At 38.7% G+C, this 22,634-nt stretch overlaps 2 protein-coding genes across 8 annotated transcripts in view; one reads left to right on the top strand and one right to left on the bottom strand.

The window, feature by feature from the left end:
* The window catches only part of GANC (glucosidase alpha, neutral C), a 59,984-nt gene extending 41,286 nt beyond the window's left edge, over positions 1-18,698 (bottom strand). For 2 of the 5 annotated variants that reach the window (XM_045539448.1, XM_045539472.1), the window contains exons 1-6: positions 18,380-18,698; positions 17,715-18,039; positions 16,302-16,364; positions 14,716-14,824; positions 7,005-7,132; positions 1,594-1,776 (exon numbers count right to left, since the gene is read on the bottom strand). In XM_045539448.1, coding sequence (XP_045395404.1) covers positions 1,594-1,776; positions 7,005-7,132; positions 14,716-14,824; positions 16,302-16,364; positions 17,715-17,743 — 512 coding nt within the window. In that variant the 5' untranslated portion in view covers positions 17,744-18,039; positions 18,380-18,698. Of the gene's footprint in view, positions 1-1,593; positions 1,777-7,004; positions 7,133-10,860; positions 10,989-14,715; positions 14,825-16,301; positions 16,365-17,714; positions 18,040-18,358 lie in introns of those variants that run through there. The other 3 variants (XM_045539455.1, XM_045539464.1, XM_045539479.1) reach the window with 3 other exon arrangements.
* Positions 18,544-22,634, top strand: part of TMEM87A (transmembrane protein 87A) — a 44,604-nt gene continuing 40,513 nt past the window's right edge. For 2 of the 3 annotated variants that reach the window (XM_045539562.1, XM_045539554.1), the window contains exons 1-2: positions 18,544-18,952; positions 20,255-20,315. In XM_045539562.1, coding sequence (XP_045395518.1) covers positions 18,797-18,952; positions 20,255-20,315 — 217 coding nt within the window. In that variant the 5' untranslated portion in view covers positions 18,544-18,796. The remainder of the gene's footprint in view (positions 18,953-20,254; positions 20,316-22,634) is intronic. The other variant, XM_045539572.1, reaches the window with a different exon arrangement.

Raw genomic sequence — 22,634 nt, 5'->3', positions numbered from 1 at the left:
TTCAGTATTTTCTTCTATTTTTATGTTTTGTCATGTTTAATTTTTATTCATCTGGAATTTATTTTTCTTAATATTGTGAGGTTAGGATGTAACTTAAATTTTTTTTTTCAGTTGGATAATCTGTTTTTCCTAACACAAATATAAATATAAGTGGTAGAAATATAAATTAGAACAATCTCTGTGGAAGGCAATTTGGCAACATCTATTAAAATTACAAATGCACAAACCATGTGATCAGCAATTATACTTTTATGACGCTATTCTATGGATATACTTGCATATATGCAAATGACACATATTTAAGGCTATTCATAATTAGTTGTAAAACAAGATCAGAAACAACTTTAAAGTCCATCAATATGAATCATGTTGCAATCATACTAGTATAATCGAAATGAGGTAGCTGCTTTAAAGAAATTAGGAACTATCACATTGTTAAAAAAAAAAGGAAGGTGCACAATAATGTGTAAAGGTGGCACCACTTGTGTCAGGAAAGGAAAAGATAGAATATATATAATGCACAGGCATAAATTGTCTCTGAAAGAATCCAATCCACAAAAAACTGGAAACATTGATTACGTTCAAGGATGGGAACTAGGTAGCTAAAGGACAAAGGGTGAGGAAGACTTTACTACATACTCCTTTGTACCATATGCCTATTCTAAATAAATAAATTAATTAAAAAGGACCAACTTGGACATCATCTCTTAAAGAAAACAAAACAAAATAATGGGATTTATAAAATAAAAAGGTTTTAAATATAAAGAACCTGGGTACAAAGGTATTTATTATGCTATTATTAGTATTTTTCAGTAAAAAAAAAGTACTTGAAGAATATTCATAAGGCACTAACAAAGTAGTAGGTGGAGGGATTATAGGTATTGTAAATTTTCTTCTTTTTAATATTTTCTAACTTGCCTACAATGAACAAATACTAGTTCTGAAATAAAAAATCAGACATTTTTAATACCAAAATTTTAAAATAGAAACAAGTTAAAACTTAGAAAAAAATCACTATGTTGGAATATTAATGCTTTGTACATATATACCATATAATATGTTCACTATTAGGATAAAAATAGAAAGAACTATATATTGGAAGATATAAAAACAATATTGATAAAAATGCAAGAAGAATCTCTTCCTTAGCACCACCTCCCAATTCATGTGACACCACCCCCCCTCCACACACACAAACAGCTTTGATCAAATGGATGATCCCAGAACATTCCTGGACAACTATTAAAGTCTAGGGTAATTCATGTTATTGTAAGGGAATAAGTGAAATTACAAAAGCACGCTAGCTCACATTAACATTTGTCAAGTCAACAGAATGCTTTTTCAGAAGGGTGTGGAGGATAGAGAATGCCATCACCACACATAGGATGTGTTGAGTGTAACATATGCAAAAGTTTGGGAATCATTTTTGTCATAAACCCTATATTCACCTTCACAGGTGAAAAGATGAAATTTCTCAGAATAATTTACAGTAAATAAGGCAAACCAATGTTCTATGATCATATGTTATCTATTTAGGCAATTGGTATTCAGGGTTTTCTTAAGGTTGTTATATCAAGTAATGTGCAGAAATACCTTTGTTTGTGAGGAATCTGTAGGTGTTCAAAGTATAACTGGCCCAGGGAATTGATGCTTATCACAACCTCTTCTTCAGACACTAGGTCTACCTTGAATGGGTTTGCTGTGATATGACACTTCAGGTTTCCTTTTCCATCTGCTAATACTAGATTGCCTGCATCCCCTGAGCATGAAATCAGCCTAGAAAGCAAAGCAGGAAGAGAAAAATAAATTGCTGTAGGTTTACATGGCTCTATGCGATCTGCAATTTGAAGTAATCAACTAACAAATGAATATTTATGTGACATAGCATAAATAAGGCAGTAGAGAACCATTAATGAGAGTGCAACCTTTGGTGTCAGACAGCTTGGATTGAGCGTAACTCTACCACATACAGTCTAATTTTAGATAACAAAGTTATCCAACCTTTATTGGTCTCAGTTTCCTTATCTGTGAAGTGGAAATAATAAAAACAACAACAAATAGAATTTTTGGAGAGAATTAAATGAGATCATGCATGTAAAGCACTTTGCACAATGCCTGACCCATAAAAAACCCACTCAATAAATGTTAGCTATAATCATCATCATTACTTCAATCTGGAAAGTCTAGTAATACTTTGGTGCATTAAATCTAAACATTGTTTTTCTTTCTCATTCCAACAATATCCTCAGAAACTGTGGAAATAACACAGGCTGGATCCATGGTGAGATGGAACCAGGTCAAATTTTTATTAATATATTTATCTCCTCTTATCAGCCTCCAATTTGACATGTACACTGATAGGATATTTTGGATCCTCAGAAATTACGCAAGCTCAGAGCCAGCACTTAAAATCCCTCAAAGGTCTAGATATTTCTTTTTCTCCAGCGCATAGTCACTCTGATAAATGGTCACAGGACTCATTAAGGAAGGTAAGAAGAGATAGTTTATGTTCTTACTATGTCTTTTCAGTTCTTCCCCATGGATTTTAGGCCTCTCCTTCAAACAAGATGCTTGGAATCTGAACACTAACTCCAGAGGTGGCTGAGAGGCTGTGTCTCACTGTTCATCAAACCTAGATAGAGTTCTTTTGATTATTCTATCAAATAGTACTTTAGTCCATCTATTTCAGTCTAATGGACCCAACAGTAACTTGTTCATTGCCCTGAGGGTTAAAAGCATTTTGAGTAGTACATGGGCCCTACCACAAGTAATGGAATTACGTTTGCCTGTCTCTGACAACTAAATGTTACTACTTTGTCTCTGCTACCTGCAGTCTTATCTCCTCTGAAATCTGAGAGCCCCTTTTAACGGCATCATTTTCAACCATTACCTCCAGCCCACAATAGGAAGGCATTTATTTACTACATGCTTTCCCAGTGTTCCCTCTCCAATGTATTTCTCAGTGAAGGGGGTATCTTCTGGATCCTTTTGAGGAAACAGAGTTAGGGCTAGATGAGCTGATTGCATATGACAAATCCACTTCAACATCTTTATCTCCCTGTCTATGGATTGTTTCTTCTACATTGTGTCAAAGAATTTTTGGCATCTCAGGTTCATCCAGAAGAATCCATAGCTGAGTTCAGATACAGACTATAGCTAACCAACTAAGCAAACAATTAGAACCATTTTCAGCTACCCAAGTTAGCATATCAAATCTATATTCTGTGGTACATGTACCTGTGTCAGTAAATATAGCTTGATCTAAAATTAAGTTCCTTTCTTATGGTCAAGGAATTCCCCAGAAACTATTTCCATGCATATTTCCCAGGATTTTGCAATTATAAAATCTTATAATTCTTTAGGCATGCACACCTTTTCCTCTTGGTTTTGACTATAATTGGCTCTCTGGGCATGTTGGGATCTGACTCTGAGAGTGAACCTGGAGGCAGCGAAGGATGGTAGGGATGAGGCACAAGGAGCATTGGAATCCCTTTGTAGGTATCTCTTAGGTGAGGTCAATACAAGGTATCCAAGCAAGGCAAGATCAGCTTTAACCTCTTTTTATGGGAGGAGATGCTTCTGCTGAAATGGGAGGCTCAGTGGAGTTTTGAGATTTGGGCATTTAGAATTATCCAAACATTTCCCAATGTTGCTATTCAATTTTGAGGAGTGACAGACCTGATGAGGCTATGAATTCAATTTATGGTCTAATTCAGCATGCTGAATCAGCATGCTCTTTATCTTATTTTCAGCTACAAGTACCCTGAAGCTACAAGAGATATGAGAGTCTCTTAGGATTGTCATAGAAACTTATTGGTTTTCTTTTTTTTTTTTTTTGAGACATAGTCTCACTCTGTTGTCTGGGCTAGAGTGCCGTGGCGTTAGCCTAGCTCACAGCAACCTCAAACTCCTGGGCTTAAGCGATCCTCCTGCCTCAGCCTCCTGAGTAGCTGAGACTACAGGCACACACCACCATGCCTGGCTAATTTTTTCAATTTTTAGTAGAGACAGGGTCTTGCTCTTGCTCAGGCTGGTCTCAAACTCCTGAGCTCAAGTGATCCTCCCACCTCGGCCTCCCAGAGTGCTAGGATTATAGGCGTGAGCCACCACGGCTGGCCCTTCTTGGTTTTTCTGACAGTACCTTGAGCTAAGAATTTAAAGCCTTGAGACTGTTGTTTTCTTTCAGCTCTTCAGTGAAGCTAATAGCAGCTAGGCTACCTCAGAGTTTTGAATTCTGCATGATAATCGTAATGTGGTATGGCTCTACTGCTTGGTCTGCTTTCAAGAAGCACTTTATTTTAGTTGACCACTGGTACTAATTTAAGTAACTTTGCCATGGAACGTCGTGGTTTATTACCAGTTGTATTAGTATGGTAGAACTGTCATAACAAAATACCACAGACTTAAACAAGTTTATTTCCCCACAATTTTGGAGGCTAGAAGTCTGAGATGAAGGTGTGTTGGCAGGTTTGGTTTCTTGTGAGTCCTATCTCCTTGGGTTGCAGATGGCTGCCTTCTCACTGTGTCCTCAACATAGTTGTCTCTCTGTCTATATGTGTGTGTGTACCCTAATCTCCTCTTCTTATAAGGACACCAGTCATGATGGATTAGAGCCTACTTTAATGATCCTATTTTGGCTTAATTATTTCTTCAAAGGCTCTATTTCTCTATTCCTAAATATAGTCACATTCTAAGGTATTGGGGGTTAGGGCTTCAACGTATGAATTTTGGGAGGACACAATACAATTCAGCCCATAACACTAGTATCCCATTCTCTTTTGATAACTAGGTCCTCATTGCCTTTAAATCCAACTAAGTCAGCCAGCCAATCTCATATTCTTATCCTTGAGGGGGTGTTGCTTACACTCATTTCTGACACCAACTACTGTATCAACCAGAGCTCAACTATAGATAACAGAAACATCTGCCTATTTTAAGCAGAAAACAAATTCCTTAATCTGGAGAATTAGTTGCTTAAACATCATGGGAAGGGTTGAGGTAATAGGTGCTAGGCTGGGTGTCCAGTAATGACCCCTAGAACAATACTGCATAATTGTATGGCCAGTGGACCTTCTAGCTCAGCCAGGATCAGGAAGTTGGGTAATCAGAAGTCACAGTGGCAACTGCTGGGCTTTGGGATCATGCCACCTTAGCTGTAATCCAGAGACCAGGAACCTTGGCCCTAATTCATGGCCTTAGAGCTGCTCTATAGCTGCCAAATCCACAGAAGCAAAATAGGGCTCTTAATTCTGAAATCAAGATTTCTGTAAGTGCATCTGATTTGTGGAAACTGAATTACATCAGAAATTCTAGCTACAAGGGAGTCAGGGAAATGGAGAAATACAGTTTTTAGCTTTCTAGTTACTGCAGTAGCCAAAGGCCCTCTAGAAAGAAGTTAGAACAGAAGGAGAACTAATATGCCAAACTTACAACACAAAGCTGATATCACCATGACTCTAAAACATGGCAAAGAAAGCACAGAAAAAGAAAATTACAGACTAATTTTACATACGAACACACAGATGTAAAAATGTTGAAGGATCTACTAGTAAAGTGAATCTTCCAGGATAGTAAAAAATAATACATTGTGACTAAGTGGTTATATATATGCATTGATACAATCGTCAAACTTCAAGAGCCTTGAGAACAGTCTCTTTATTCCTGTTTCCTAAGTTCTTTCTTTCTTTCTTTATTTTTTTTCAGAAACGGGGTCTCACTCTGTTGCCCAGGCTGGAGTATAGTGGCATCATCACAGCTTACTGCAGCCTGGAACTCCTGGGCTTAAGTGATCTGCCTCCCAAGGTGTTGGGAGCACAGGCATGTGCCACCACACCCAGCTAATGTTCTTCTTTCCTTTCTTTCTTCTCTTTCCTTTCTTTCTTTCTTCCCTTACCTTTCTTCTGTTTCTCTTTCTTTTTTAGAGATGGGGTCTTGCTATGCTGTCCGGGCTGGTTTTGAACTCCTAGGCTCAACTGATCCTCCTACCGCAGCCTCCTGAGTCACTAGGATTACAGGATAAGCCACTGTGTCCAGCTCAATATAGTGAAAATTAAAGCATCTGGACCTGTGTGGTGGCTCATGCCTATAATTCCAGTGCTTTGGGAGGCCAAGAAGGGAGGATTACTTGAGGCCAAGAGTTTGAGAGCAGCCTGGGCAACATAGCAAGACCCATGTCTTTATAAAAAATACAAATAAAAAAAATTAGCTCGGAGTGGTAGCACACACCTATTGCTTGAGCCTAGGAATTCAAGACTGCAGTGAGCTATTAAAATGCCATTGTACTCCAGCCTGGGTGACAAAGCGAGACCCTCTCTCTAAAAATCAAAAATAAATAAATGAATAAAAAATTAAAAAGTAAAGCATCTGGTATAATCTTATATTCCCTTAGTGAAATAATATGAAAAACTAACAGAAACCAACAGGCAAAACTGAGTTGAAATATCACTGGAAAGTATGATAGCTGGAAAAGATTTTTACAGGCACTTGAAAAATGCTTTAGTCCCCAAAGATTTTTTTCACCTAGACACTGATTATTAATTTATTTCTGACTCTAAGTAAAATGACATGTTAGACTTCTGAGAATAAACTTAATTAAAAATGAGTCAATCTAATTGTATAAATTACTATAAGCATGGGAGTTTGCCTAGTATATTAGATCTCTCTGGAGCCCTGTTGCTAATCTGAGTTAGTAAATTAAGTAGCTTTCCTTCTACTTGCTCCCAAAGTCTGGCTAAATAAACCAATTTATTTATGAGAAGGAGAGCAGGGATCAAAGTTCTGCTTCTCTCCATTAACAAGTGCTGATGAGTCAAATGGTGGATGAAGAAAAAACAGAATATCCATAGAAAATAGATAAACTTATCCCCAAATAAGTGAATACTAACTCTGCAAATCACTGTAGCTTTGAAAAGACAAAATAGGAGGCACATACAAAATCTACTATTCAAGGTATAATAAAAGAACATATTGAGGCTGTATCTAAGATACCTTGCTCCTTGGCTTACCTTACAGTGCCTGGCTTGCTTGTGAGGACATCGGGAACTTCATACCTGGGTTTCAAGGGAGTCTCTTCATTAATTTTAAGCCTGAAAATGTTTCCCTCTATACCATAAACTTCAGCCAGGAGAGGAACCTAGAAATACATTCATGACATTAGCTTCAACAGGTTACTCCAGTGATGGTCAATTCTACATGAATTATAATAATGAGAAAAGTATTTGTGTAAATTATGATAGGCAAAACAAATTGGAGAACAATGTCAATAATAAAAAGCTCCCCGATCTATGTATTAATATGTACTTGCTCAGCTACACCTGTGCTAGCAACAAGAAATACCCTTTATGTGTTCTATGGCTAGGTAAGTATATAAATGTCTAAACCAGGATCTTTAGAGTGAAAGTAGTCTCTATTAAGAATTACCCTGGATGACAGGCATAAACTGAAACTGGCCTTGGAAAATTGGGACATATGGCTACTGTATCTATGATAAACTAGAGATATGTTAAGAATAAGAGTTTGGGTGTTAAAACCAGAGTAACTAGATTCCAGCTGAATGAAAGATGAAGGGCAGCAGGCTACAGAAGAGAAAAGAATAGAGTAAAATGATGATCACTGGAGTTCTCCCGTGGTGGATGAAATGAGACTTGCTGCACTAAAACCAAGCTGTGATTGATTCTTCTACAGCTGGTAACAAGGCCTAGGGGAACTTTCTCAAGAGGCTGGGGAATTAATGTAAAATTCTGCCCACAATGGGAGATGGAAACAACATAGAACTATGAAGAGACTATAGAATTTGAAAAATAAAACACAAAACAACAAAACTCCAGGAGAATAGAAATGGCTGGATTCAGGCTACAAAATGAGGCATCTGGGTCAGAAAAATATTTCAAGATAGTGCTTTTCCACTGGTGTGCCACGCCACACTGGTCTATTGCAAATTCTTCATGAAGTGTGATGACAAATTTTGGATTTCAGCTGGGCACCTGTATTGTTATTATTATGTCTGTTAAATGGAGGTAAGCTGGGTAGGTTTTGTGATACAGTAGAGAAAAGGTACCATGTGGTACAAGTAAGACATAGGAAGTATGGACAATAATAAGCCAGCACAAAAAAAAAAAAAAAGATGTTACTGTGACTTAGCCTCTTGGGAATGTAGAGAGCAGTCAGGGCAGTTAAACAGTGACATGATACTGAAGAGTGACCAGGTAAATAGTGCTTTGGCTATAGATGCTTTTATAGATACTCTAAGACAGGGTTATGATGTAGTAATGATCAGACTGTAATTCTTACTTACATGTTTAATGTTCTTTTGCTCTTGTGTCCTATCTGAATTTTAACATTTGAAAATGTGTGCAAGTACAAATTAAAGCTGAAATACTGTTAGATTATATATTCTCTGCCTAGTTAGACATATATTTCCATTGCTCTCTCAAATTCAATTCAGTTAACATTTATTTGACATCTAATATTGTGATGACTGAACTCTTGGGCAGACTGCAATTTAGAGTAAATGAAAGAGATACAAAGTTAACATAAAGCATTCCAAGATAAGTGCTGAGACAGAAAGACAAGAACAGTACTGTGGGAGAATAAGGAAGGGGAATATTAATGACTGTAAGGTGAGGACTTCTGGGACATCTCCTTGGAAGAGGAAGGACTTAAGCAGGGCCTTCAGGGATTAGTAGGATTTTGGGTAGGCAAAAATGGGCAAGAACATCGTAAGCAGAGACCACATAGATTGTCTGCCTACATATGATTAACAAATTGCATCTAGTTATGTACTCAGAGATCTTCCTATTTTTAGTAAAATAGCTTTTTTTAAAAAAATTGTTTTAAACCAAAGACTGCTCTGTATGTTCTGTTCTTAAGGCTGCACAGCCCAGGGAAAAAAATCTTAATTGTGTATTAGGAGGTAACAATAACGTTGCTTTCACCATAATGACTTTATGTATAAATCAAACCTAAAGCTCCATTTAAATTTTAACCTAACTTAGCTAGCAAATATTTCCAACAAGATGGCCTGTTTCGGGGCCAACATCCAGATTCATTCTTATCTCTTATTATCAGCAATATAGCTTTCATGGTCCAGACACATACTTTCCTTAGACCTTAGCATGCATTTGCTCCTATGATCTGGCTCATGTAGTTTTTCTCTATTAGCCTAATTTTTTTTTAAAGGCCCGCAGACTCCCAGGAGCCCAATAAGTAAAGCCACTTGGGTTGAAGACAGTGGGGAGTGGCTCACTGTCCCCACCTGAGAGTCTCCTTCCCTCCCTGTATTGAGCCCTGCTGAGTGAGGTACCTCCATGGAAACCTCGGGGCTGTGTGGATGACAGTTTAAAAGCCACTTCCTTCAGGCTTAACTGCCAGTTCTTGCCTAATTCTTCCACCAAAACCTTGCTCTTTCAAAAAGTCTGGACATAAATGTTGTATTCTTCTATATAAAATATTAAGGATTTTTAGATATTCCTGTTATTATTTGGTAGGGACCTGTTTGGATATTTATAAACAAATAATATACAAATAAGCTACCAAATCTCTTCCTTCTATTACTGGTGATTGGAAATGACAATGAAAAAAATATTAATACCTTAAGAAGATAAATTATAGAAGTTGGATTGCTTAAATTGAGAATTTGGTATTAATCCTCAGGTAATATGAGTAGTTACACTCAAATTGCTGCCACATCAATTTATGTAAAATAAGTGAACAAACACATACCTAAGCATTTTAAATGGACATTTAAAATAAGATGAGACAGCATGTGTCTTGCTCCCTTAGAAATATTTAAGATGAGCTAGGGCATGGTAACACACATGGTAATCCCAGCGACTGGTGGGGATAGGGAGGTGGGGTGGGAAGAAAGCTCGAGCCCAGGAGTTTGAAGCCGTAGTGTATGATGACTGTGCCTCTGAACAGCCACTGGATTCAAGCCTGGGCAACAAGTAAGACTCTGTCCCTTTAAAAAAAATTTTTTTTTAAGCTGTGTAAATGTTCACTTACACAGAGCTGAGATAAATCCTCAGAGAAAGGAATATATTTTGGAAGTTCCTTTTAGTACTACAAGTCTCCACTTGGTTTTTCATATACCTTTACTCAGAAGCCCACACCTCTCACAGTTTAGGAAACAGTATTAATTCCCTTTCCTATCTTATTTCCCATATTCAATAATAACAATTAAAACCTGGTAGTATTTTATCCGTAAGTCTAGTTTTTTTATGGCCACATGGGCAAAAATATCAGACACTTTGTAAAGATCATCATGGTAGAAATAGCTTTGTCTGCATATTCAAGCAGAGGGTTGATCACAATTATATAAAAACTTTTTATTCACCCCAAACTGGGGATCACACCTAGCACAGACTGTAATAGAGCTAACAGAACAGCCCTAGAACACATATTTAAGTGGTAGTGGGTGTTAAGGGAAACTATGACTCCATCAGTTCCTCCTTGATGGGTTGATCTTGCTTTCCTTCTGATACCAGGCCTCTCCACTAGAATATAAACAACAGTTAACCTAAAAACTCTAGACAAGCAACCATCTCTCCCAGCTGTTCATCAAGACCTCCCAGGATCTAGACAATAGTCTAAGAGTTCATTAAATTGCTGGAGGGCACTAATGGCCCCTTCCACAGTTGCAGCCAATTGGTTTATTACAAGCACTGATTCTCTACAGAGAACGCTGGCAACCTCACACTGGGCATTGGCCTGTTCCCCAAGGACAACTAGCCTGTCCAGGTATGCTTCTGACTGTTTAGCCAGTTCCCAAATTAGCTGCCTGTTCCTGGATATTTCTGCAGAAACAGTACTGGGTAACAAGTGGTAGTTGTGCCTCATCTGCTGAGGAGGTGGCTGGTTGGGCAAAGCCTCATTTTTATCAGGCTTTGATGAAGAAGCCAGTGGCATCTTCATGGTGGTGCTCAGAGATACCCCTGTATCCTTGTAGAAGCTGCTGGCAGTGTTTTCTCTGGTGAAACTTGGCAAACAGGCTGCAAACAAAAATAAATATGTTGCTAAATGGCCATCTATACCATGAGAAAGCATCAAAATTAGCAATATAAAGTAGCTTGATGACAAAGACCTGCTTCGAGGTCTAGCAGTGCTTTTTAGCTAGACTCCAAAGACAGCATACAGTTCCCTGTGATGAGGTCACATGACTAGATCGTCTCTGTTTCTCAATCCAGGTCAAATTTTCACTAAAGATAGAAAATTGATAATAGTAGGGAAAAAAAATAAGTTAGAAAAAAAGCAGTCGACAATTTCCTTATCACTTTCTTTTTAGATTTTCTTCTGGGAGCTACTTTACCAAATATCTACCTGGTTATTCTGTTATCATGAATAAGCTTTGGAACCCTATGTGAGAAAACTTATGCATCTGAACCTGTAACCAGCCTTTCTTCAAAGCCTGGATGTCCTGACCTTCTGACAGCACACAGGTCAACACTTCAGCTTGTTCTATAATATATCCATGTCCTAGAAACATCATGTTTGCTATGGACTGAATTGTGTCTCGCCAAAATTTGCATCTTGAAGGTCAATGTAATGGTATTTGGAGATGGGGCCTTTGGGAGGTAATTAGGTTTAGATGAGGTCACGAGAGTAGAGGCTTCAGGTGGGATTAGTGCCCTTATAAGAAAAAACCAGAGAGACTGCTCTCTCTCTCTCTCTCTCTTTCCACTATGTGAGGGCACAGCCAGAAGGTGGCCATCCACAAACCAGGAAGAGGCCCCTCACCAGACACTGAATCTGCTGGGACCTTGATCTTGGAATTTCCAACCTTCAGAACTGTGAAAAATAAACGTCTGTTGTTGAAGCCACCCAGTCTACATTATTTGGTTTTGGCAGCCTGAGGAGACTAAGACAATGCTGAATGAAGTTTAGTTCTACTTCCTGGTTGTTTATTAAGGGGCAGATTGGGGGAAGGGAATTGAGAGGAAGGATTTCAAAAATTAACAACAAATCTTGACAACTCCAAAGTTACCACTTTAAGGATTTTTAAAGGTGTGGAGGCAGGCAGGCAGGCACTAAGAGTGCTGGGTTTGTCAGAATCTGCCTCATCAGTGCAATTTGAGAACTGCAGCTGTGAACTAAATACGATCCTCTTAGACTCTGGGCTTTCTGAACCTGAAATAAAAAACTATCAGTCTGAATAAGTGGATGTATGCAGCTTGTTTTAAATTTTTGGACCACACTCGTGTCATATCCTAATGTGCAATCCCCTTGAAACACCCATCTCATCCCAGGAATAGCCTTTAATCAAGGTTCTTTGATTATGCAATGAACTGGATATAAGGTAGAGACAACTTTAGAGATTACCGTCCTTACTAGATTGACAGAGGGCATCAAATCTTAAGTCTCTATTAGTCCTCTCAACTCCTCATGACAAGGAAGACATTAAGATAGAGTTCAGCCCAGAATTTCAGGGTGATCTCCCAAAATATATATTTGCATGCATTTGCCTGAGATCAGAGCATGCAGTTTCCCTGTGCGGCTCCAATATTTCCAATACCTGAACATGGAGTCTGTTCCAAGGGGTCCTCAAGGTTCTCAGTCTTGAGAGCTATGTTGCTGACATCCCAGATAATTTGTCCTCACTTATTGGGCTCCTCAGCTTCTGGGTCAGGTGCTGCCTTGTGCTGAGATCCTGTAGCTCTTCTCGGACTGTGGCTTCTTGTCCTTTGAAGGCATTCAGATCTGCTGGGCTCCTGGCACCTGACCTGAACAGCATTGTCCCTCACATTTTCAGGATCCAAAAAAGGAAACTGATCCATAGTAGTGTAAAAGGGTATGTGTGGGCATCCACCATTAACTGGTATCAGGCTGTGTTGAGAAATTTCATTTTGCCCACCACTGATATTCAAGGTAATTTTGTTTCATTTACTTTGCCTCAACACGTGTTTTCATGCCAGTGGATTGCTTAGGTGCTCAATATACTCAGCCTCCTCAAGAATGGATAGGGATTCTTGCCTTGACCATGAATAACTACAACCCTCTGGGGTTAAGCACAATGGAAACAGGAAGGAAAATGAGAAAATGACAGGAAAAATGAGACAGGAAGACTCCTGACATTTGGTGGAAGGCCTAAAGACTCCTGGAAGTCCTCTGGTGGACGCACTGCATTTCCTAGAGCCAATTGTTTCTGCTGACCCTGAATAGAGGAGTTGGGTGTCAGGCTGTTAGACCACATGCAAAAAGTGGGTGGCTCTCCATGAACAGCTATCAAACTAGGCTACAAAAGGATATATAATATGGGAGACCTGGATCAGCAGTAGAGGACCTATGACTTTGGGGGTACCATGAGCTGAGAACTCAAAGATATCAAAGATGCTAAGCAAGGGGGAAAATTCCTCCAGAAAAATGGCTGGTATAAGAATCAGCACTAGGTTTTAGAGAAAGGCTAACTGTCTCATCTGTGCAGCTAAGAGAGATGAACTAAGTGTACCACCACCAGAACTATCATAGAAGTTACAGAGGTTGAGGACAGGGGACAGGGATAGAGAACACAGAACTGTTGATGATTCTAGCCCATATTTTGAATTTGGGCAAGAAAGTTATATGGCAGAGGATTCCACATATATGAAATAGCTAAAATCTCTAAAACTTCATAACTAAGGGAGCTTTCCTCACTGTACAATTGCTCCTCCTGTCTGGGAATAATGTTGGGACCGCTTTCTAACTTAAAGGGCTTACAAATATTATAGAGAACTCACTGATGTTGTGGGGTTGTTCTGTCTGCTCTGATGAGTTTCCTCAGTACGATGCTACAGGGCAGAGGCTATGGTGGACAGAGGAGATCGCTCACAGCTTTGGAGTGAAAATCAGCTTCCCAGAACTGGGATTTGTTAGTGAGTTCGTAGAGTTATTATCCAAGCTGTTAGGGGATCCAGACTTCATGGCCTTAACTATGTCTTTCAATTATGTCAGATTGGTCTGAGAGGCCTTAGTAACTTCAGATGCCTTTAGAGAGAAGATGGGAGAGGATCTGGAAGTGAGGTTCAGGTTGCAAGCCTAATGCAGTTGTGTATAGTCACACTTCCTAGCTCAGCCCATAGTGTTTCTTTTTATGACTGGCCCATCTGAAGTAGCGTGGCAACTTCACAGGTGAGAAAAAGCACTTTAGATATACGGCTCTAAGCCTTTCAGTAGGGAAGAACTATGGTGATTTGCCAGTGAAGCAGTTCAGGTGATGGAACACTTGTGACTTAAATTTTCAACTGCATAGTCCCTTTGCCTCTCCCCTGTTCCACCTGCATTTTGAAGTTTGGACATTCACTGAATCTGTACCTAGCTCAACTGTGCGTTGTGTAATAGTGCTAGAAAGGCTAGAAAGCACAGGAGTGTCTGATGGAGTCTGACAGGAGAAAATTGTGGTTACTGTGTGACTTTGGGCAAGTGATTTTCTAGACTTCATCTTCCTTCTCTGAAAATTGGGGATAATGCAATGTACCTCTTAGTGCATAATGAAGATTAATTAAAAGAAAATAACATTTGTAAAACATCTAGAAAAACGTCTGATACACAGGCAATCTATATGTTGATATTCATATTAATATTAAAGTGTATTAGCAGAGATGTGAAAAAGATGACATTCTTTCTCTAACAAAGTTTATTTTTGAAAAATACATAGCTTTAATGAGCTTTTGTGGAAATTTACTTCATTCAACTAAAATAAATGCAGAAACAAATTATTCTCTGTAGAAAATACTTCTATCTCACCTTAGATGCTTCATTGATGATTTTGAACCTGGTGCTGTCTTCGCTTGTTGTGATTGAGTTTAGTAATGCCTGATGGGTGGACTTCTTGGAGAAATACTGTTTCTGACGCCTACAGGTATGAAGTGTAAAGATGCATGAGAATTATTTGTGACTGTCAGTATCCAATAGGTTATATATCATGTGGAAGTCATTAAAATTCACTATAATATTAAATAATTGGGCATACACAGTATTAGTACCCTAATAAAGTACTAATAATAGTACTTTTATTATTACAGTGCTAATAAGGTGAGTACTAATAAGAATACTAATGAAATTGTTCAACATAACACTGCTCAAAGGATGGCATTTTGTCTCCTTTATTGAGAAGGTGGGGCAATTTTCATAGATGACATTTATAAGCCTGTTAATTTCCCTCCCTCTTTCATGAAATGGACACTTTAGTAGTAACTCAATAAATTCTAGTGGAAAGCCAATATAATCTAGTGGTTTAACAAGGTGACCAGGCATTCATTGTAGACTTTCCTCTAGATACCTGTTTAGAATTAAAATGATATTCTTTTCTTCTTCTAGAAAAAAGAGTGAATAAATTAGAAAGTCATGATATATAATACAATTTTTAATGATTTCAGTTTCAGGATCACATAAAGACATTCAAAAGTGAAGATTTTAAAGACGTCATTTTTGAGGATCTGGGGAAACAGGCAATCTCATATGTGATGGGAATACAAAATAGTACAATTCCTTTGGAAGGAAATCTGGCAATATTTAACATATTTCAAATGCATTAACTCTTTGACCCAGTAATCCCACTCCTAGAAATCTATCCTATAAATATACCCACATGTGTAGGAAATGACATATGTTAACCTCTAGTGCTATTTTAGCAAGATTAAAAACAACCCACAGGTCTAGCAGTAGGAGATAGAATGAATAAACTATATAGTACATCTACCCAAATGGAATACTATACAACTATAAAAAGGGAGGACAAGCTCCATTTACAGAGACAAGATGAGGAATGAGGTAGAAGGAGAAAATGTAAGGGTAACACTTTTCAATGTATATACCTTTTTTTTAACAGATAGTGTCTCCCTCTATCACCCAGGTCAGAGTGCAGTGGCACAATCATAGCTCACCGTAACCTCAAACTCCTGGGCTCAAGTGATCTTCCTGCCTTGGCCTCCCAAAGTGCTGGGATTACAGGTGTGAGCCACTGAGCCTAGCTTCAATGTATAGCTCTTTATATTATTATTATTATTTTAAAAATTACCTATCAGCTGCTTCATATTATTTTTGAGCCATGTAAAAATATTATCTATTCAAAGACATAAAATTTAAAAGTTAGTTTGAAAAAATTTTGGCTTCAAAAATAAAATACCTGTTTACTGAAAACTTTAAAATAGTACAGCAGTAAACATATAAAATTAAAGGTGAAAGTCTCCTGTCTGATGAATTCCTTAATCATTAAATTTCTTAACTGACCCTTTCCTTAGAAAGTCTAATATTTCTAAAAAATTTCATAGGCATCACTTTTGAAATAGTCAGAAAAATTTTGATCTAGATAATATATTCACTTTCCTTACCTGTAGAAAGCAATCTTGCTGCAGTCTCTGAAAATATTTTTATCCACAGCTTCATCTTCAACACTAAATAAGACATTTTAAGAAACTTATTTTACACAGGGTTTGTGAGTGCAATTTTTGCACCTTCAATCTTAGTGTGAACAGACAAAATAAATCTTTGGAGTCTATTCTGCAATGCAAAATTTTGTCACAGCCATAACATAGCACAATAGCACATGTGCTACAGAACAATATCCTTTTGTAAATCATCCAGGGTAAATAACAGAACATCAAGTTCTGGGATTACTCTGAAAGCAATGGAAAAAGAGCACTGTCACTTATGAGGAAGGGTTCTTTTAAAATAATGACTGAAGGCTATGACTGCCAACAGTAGAATCTGAAGGAGCAAAACCAAACCAAACCAAACAACACTCCCAAAACAAACAAGCAAACAAACCAAAACCAACCAACCAACAACAACCTAGCCACCTATTTATTCAACAAAATGTTTTCAGAATATTGTTATTGGGTGCTGGGCTCTGAGGTAGATACGGACTGTGTCTAAGCTTTCTGCAAGAGCTTAACCAGCAATCACAAGGCGAGCTGACAAATGTATAACAGAGGTGCAAGGTATAAGAACAGAAACAAAAGTGCTTCTAATTTTGGGTGTAAAGAAAAAAGCATAGAAACAGATGTAAAAGAAAAATACCTTGCTTTTTAAGATGAGGCTGGCAATCTAGGGGCCAATGTTTTTTAAAGCCAAGTTTTAAAACATGAACAAAATATATATTGCTGCTTGAGTACTGTATGTATTCAAAGTAGCCTCCATCTGATTAAAACAATTGTAGGCCATAAGGAGGAAAAAACCACATTGGATTTCATGCAGAGGTGTGGCTGAATACATCTGTAATCAGCATGTCCGTGGTTATGTGGGAAAATATGATTGAACGCAAATTTGAAAATATTATGAAAGCCCAGACAGATACACTTGGCCATAATAAAAAATTGTTTATCCTTCGTTTAACTCAGTCTTTGTCACTGTTTCCTTTAATTGAGTGTGCAAAGAGTGGAGAAATTTGCAGTCTCCTCTTCCCAGCTTTTAAGAATGAGCTCTAGGAAGAGATGAGTATAGCTGAACTTGGAAAGCAACATGCTTGAAATTGATGTTAGAGTTCTGATCACAACTTTTCCACTGCTAATGTTATTTAACCACCCTGAAAGTATTTTTGATGGGCTATTAATATCAACTAACTCCCTGCAGAATTGAGAAAAAAGTAAAAGTGCACAAATACCAAACATTAAAATAAAAAGTGCAATTAAAAAAAAATCAGTGAAAACTTCAAAGTCAGAAATGTTGCTTTTAGGTACTTTCAGGTACTATCCCTTGGCTCTGCGGGCCTGGGGTCAGTCGCTGCAGGAGCACTGGGCCTTTACCTGATTTTCTCTTTCTCAGCTGCTTCCATGGCTTCCCAGTCGCTACGACTGACTCCCCAGGTCTCACGCCAACGCCCACGGCGATCTCTTCAAAAAGCCGTTTGGCCAGCACGTCACCACTCTCAAGTTTCTGGGAAAAGGAGTCTCCTCCAGATCCTTATGGAGTGACAGATCTTGACTCCTGCTCCTCGGATTTTTCAACCCCAAACTAGCGTTTCTACGATGACTTATTTGGCAAATTTTTCTTGCTTATGGGTGGCTGATGAGGAACGTGCTTTTATCAGGAACTGTCTTAGCCGCGGTGAGGACGTGTATGCAATAAGCTCTAGAGGATAAAAATCAAAAGCGTGAGAACCAGAAAGTACCGAGACAGCCTCCTTGATTGGGGCAAAGCATCTGCAGGTTCATCTCAGTGGCGGTCACGCCACAGATTTTGAAAACTGACCCATTCTCTCCCTATTTTTAGTTTTGAGTGGGGAGTGCCGGCCAGGTCTTTGCTGGAGGCTGATGTCTCTGGCCAGATTCTACTGCAGCATCGTACTTTTCAAGGCTAGAAAGGGACTTTGAAGTCTATATATTATACCATCCAGTCTAGGAATCGATTGTACTCCACCACCGCCAAATTTCAGCCTTTGCTTAAATACCTCACAAACCGGAGAACTCACTACTAGACTCCGTTCGGGCAGCCAGATTTATGGCTTTCCCAGACTTCTGGCCCCAACGTCTGACTTTGAGTTGGAAGGGACAAAGGGCCGGGGCGAGCGGAAGGAGAGAACCAAACGCCGCACCAGGTGCTTGCTTGGTCCCGAAACCCGTTAATGGCTGGGAGAGAGAAGACTGAGGCCAGGGTGGCATCTGGCAATCACCCCAACCCAGTTGGGCAGGTTACGACGAGACGACGCCTGCGCAGTAGGTCCGGAGCCTCACTGAGCACGGACGACCATCTGAGGGAGGGACCTCCGGCTCGCACAGCTAACAAACCCCGCGAAGTTTCGAGGACCCGGATAATCCCGCCCCCAGAACAGAGCCGGAAGAAGGCGGGGCGAGCCGGAAGAAGGTGAAATGCTTTCAGTAGGCACTCCATGGCTGTGAAGATGGCGGCGTCTCCGTGGCTTCAGGTGTTGCCTGTCATTCTTCTGCTTCTGGGGACTCAGCCGTCCCCATTGTGGCTTTTCGGTGCAGGACCGGCACCCGTGTCTGCTGCCGACCGGTCCAAGTGGCACATTCCGATACCGTCGGTGAGTGCTCACTTCAGTAGCGACTAAGCCCGGAGGGGCAAGGGGTGGGGCTACGGCAGCCCAAGGAGTCCATGAAGGTTCCGCAAAAGTCGCTTCCAAAGGGGTGGGGTTGCTGGGTTGCTCTGTGTCACTGGCCAACAGGGACCCACCTCTCTGGAGCAGAAAGCCGCGCAGTGTAGGTAGGCTAGCGGCACTGTCAGGGTCACTTCAGCCACGGAAAGGAGTGGTGGAGCGGTTTCTCATCAGAAAAGTAACAGAACTTTCAGTGACTGATTTGAGAGAGATGTAAACTTGATGTATATACGGAGAGTAGTTTATCTTTCAGATTAAATTTCAAAATCCAATGCCCCTGGGTTGAATGAGAGGGATATGTAAATAGGCTTTTTCATTTCTTTCTTTTTTTTTTTTCTCTGCACTTTTTTTTTGTTGTTTCTTGGTAATTCTACTTATAAGATGGTTTTATTTTGTTTAAACTTTGAAATCATTAGTCTTTGCTGTGTGATTAGGAAGCACAGGGATTTAGAAAATGTATTTTAACATGGTAATGGTTAAAGTGGAAGAAGTAGTATTCTAAAATCTAGCGTGGTAAGGCTAGTCTTTCATTCCACAATAATCTCGATAGGTTGACCTTTTCTCCTCGCCGCCGCCTTAAACCTCACTTGAGTAAGAGGTATAGTTCCGTGAGTGGACAAAGACCAGGTGGAGGGAGGAAATGCTGAAAAGCATTAGTTAGCCCTTGTAAAACTACCAATGCATTGGCCTTTTTGTTTCATTTTGCTCTGGTCACTGATTGTAATGCCCAAATCATATTTGGGCTTTCATGTGGCAAGCATTATAGCTTTTATTCATTTGGTGAAGATCTTTATGTTCTCAGTTTTAGGTGTTTACTTGTTACTAAAATGGTTAATAGTTAAGTCTTTTTAGATATAAAAATAAAACTGTGGTTGTCTGCTGATAGAATAGTTCATTTAAAAAAACAATTGGTTATTCTGGGCAGTGATCAGTAATAGAAATGAACTGATTAGGGGGTATATCTTATGAAGATTTAAGTTAAGTTGGGGTATTCCAGCAGCCTCCCTTCTAGAGTCTGTGCTTCATGGCCTGTGGGGGAAAAATCGTGTCTCCGTGCTTAGGAGCAAAAGCCTGCGTTTGAATATGGTTAAACTTTACTAAAAGGAAGGATGTTGATGTCTTTTCTTGGTTAAGAAAACTAATTTGAACATTTTACAAATTTAGGTGGTTATATTCTGCCTTGGGAATTAAAGTGATCTAATGCTAATTATCTTTTCTTTATCTTTGCAGGGGAAAAATTATTTTAGTTTTGGAAAGATCCTCTTCAGAAATACCACCATATTCCTGAAATGTGAGTTTTTGAATTTCATGACGTTTTTGAGTTTTTAAAAGTTATAGGTAAAGTTTTAAATTACCTATTTTCTACCTCTGATGGGCTACTTGCAACCTGTTGTTAAGTTCTGAAATTTAATAGTCAGGTACTATCTAGGTATAAATATATTTAGTGTAACTAAGGTCCTTTCACTGAATAATTTTTAGAATACTTGTGTGAACTTTGTTTTTCTTTATTTTTTAAATTTTTTATTTTTTGGATGGGGATAGGGCAAGGGAGGAGAAGGTGGCACCCACCTACCCCAACCCCCCTGTGAACTTTGTTTTCTTCCCTTGTTTTTCTAGTGTTCACCTTACATATATATACACGCTATATATAATACGTATACATATATACTAATATGTATTATATATTAAGATATATTCTACATATACTATATTGAGCATATATTCAGTCACATCTCAACTGACTTACATTTACAGTCATGTGTTGCTTAATGACAGGGATACATTCTGAGAATGTCCTTAGGTGATTTCATCATTGTGCAAACATCATAGAATGTACTTACACAAATCTAGATGGTATAGCCTACTACACATCTAGGCTATATGGTGTTGTGGGCTGTTCCCAGGCTACAAACTTGTGCAGCATATTACTATACTGAATACTATAGGCCTTTGTATCACTGTGGTATTTGTGTATCTAAACACACGTAAACATAGAAAAGGTACAGTAAAAACACAGTATTAAAATCTATGGGACCACCATTGTATATGCAGCCTGTCATTGACGGAAACATTATTCATCACATGATTGTAATTATGTTGGTTAATTGCCTGCATGCTGTTTTAATCTGTTCTAAGTCAGAGAGATACCACTACTTTTACTTTTGTGTGCTTTTTCAATGTTTACTGAAAACATGACCTAGGTTTGTTAGACCATTGGCTCTGAATAAATACATTCAGCAGATCTTTTATTTACGTAAGGAGTATTTTACCACCCCAGAAAGAGGAAGCTCAGAAATATTGTCAGGAAATAGGCATTATGTAGAACAAAACCAGTTTGTCTAGTGGGAAAGCCACTGTATTAAAGAAAAGTTTCCTTTTAGTTCTGAAACTGGCTTTAATTTAGAGAATGATCATGGGCAGCATTATTTCAAGATCAGGGACAAAAATCCAGAACATCAATGCATGATTCTGTGCATATTCTCTCCATGAAAGTGCAAAATTTATTAAGTCATAGTTGGATGATTTTATTGTTTCTATTGTTTAGTAAGTAGAGTTTTTTTGTGTGTGTTTGTTTTTTTGAGACAGAGGCTCACTCTGTTGTCTGGGTAGAGTGTGGTGGCATCAACCTAGCTCACAGCAACCTCAAACTCCTGGGCTCAAGTAATCCTTCTGCGTCAACCTCCCGAGTAGCTGGAACTACAGGCATGCACGACCACGTTGGGCTAATTTTTTCTATATATTTTTAGTTGTCTGGCTAATTTCTTTCTATTTTGAGTAGAGACAGGGATCTCGCTCTTGCTCAGGCTGGTCTTAAACTCCTGACCTGGAGCGATCCTCCCACCTCGGCCTCCCAGGGTGTTAGGATTACAGGCGTTGAGCCACCTCTCCCAGCCTAGTAAGTAGTTATTAATACTTACTATATTGCCAGGGACTGTTTTAGACATCAGAGAAGAGATAGAAAAATTTCCTTCCCTTATTGACCTTACATTCTGGTGGGGGTGAATCAGCAAGTAGAATTTCTTTGAAGAGTACACCATGTCCATGAAATTATAATCTCCTGACTAATGGCTTACATTTGATTTAAATCAAATCTACTCTGACATACTGGCCTTTCCTGTGAGATTGGTTTACTAGGTAAGAGTAGCTGTTAGGGATAGCAGGATTTTGTCTTTGGAATAGCCTGCCAGCCTGTTTGCTATTTTTATTCTTTTATTAGGTACAGTCTTTTCCTCACCTGTATTTTGATCTAATAGTGTTTTGTCAAGTTAAACAAGCTACATATTTTAAAAGTGTCTGCATTCCATTGTTTTTGGAGGATTGAGGCTCCTTTAAATTTACCTTATATTTTTATTTGTTACTTCTGTGCTTTCTCATATTTACCAATTGTCTCTGATTTTATATTTTGTGAGTGTGGTATATAGCTTTCCATGGAATAGGTGGGACCATTTTTATTGTCTCTTAAAAGTCTTCCATAAAGTTTTAAATGTTGTCTTTTAACATAAACAGTAATATTTTTGCATCCAGATTTCCTTGTAAATCTCCTGTTTAGGAGATGTGTTGTTACTGGCTTTTATTAATCTTGTCTCTGTATGGATTCTTCTGAATAGTT

This window comes from Lemur catta, chromosome 1 (genome assembly GCF_020740605.2).
Source record: "Lemur catta isolate mLemCat1 chromosome 1, mLemCat1.pri, whole genome shotgun sequence".
NCBI classification, from domain to species: Eukaryota; Metazoa; Chordata; class Mammalia; order Primates; family Lemuridae; genus Lemur; species Lemur catta.
Note: the sequence above shows the minus strand (reverse complement) of the source record. Positions and strands in the feature narration are given on the sequence as shown.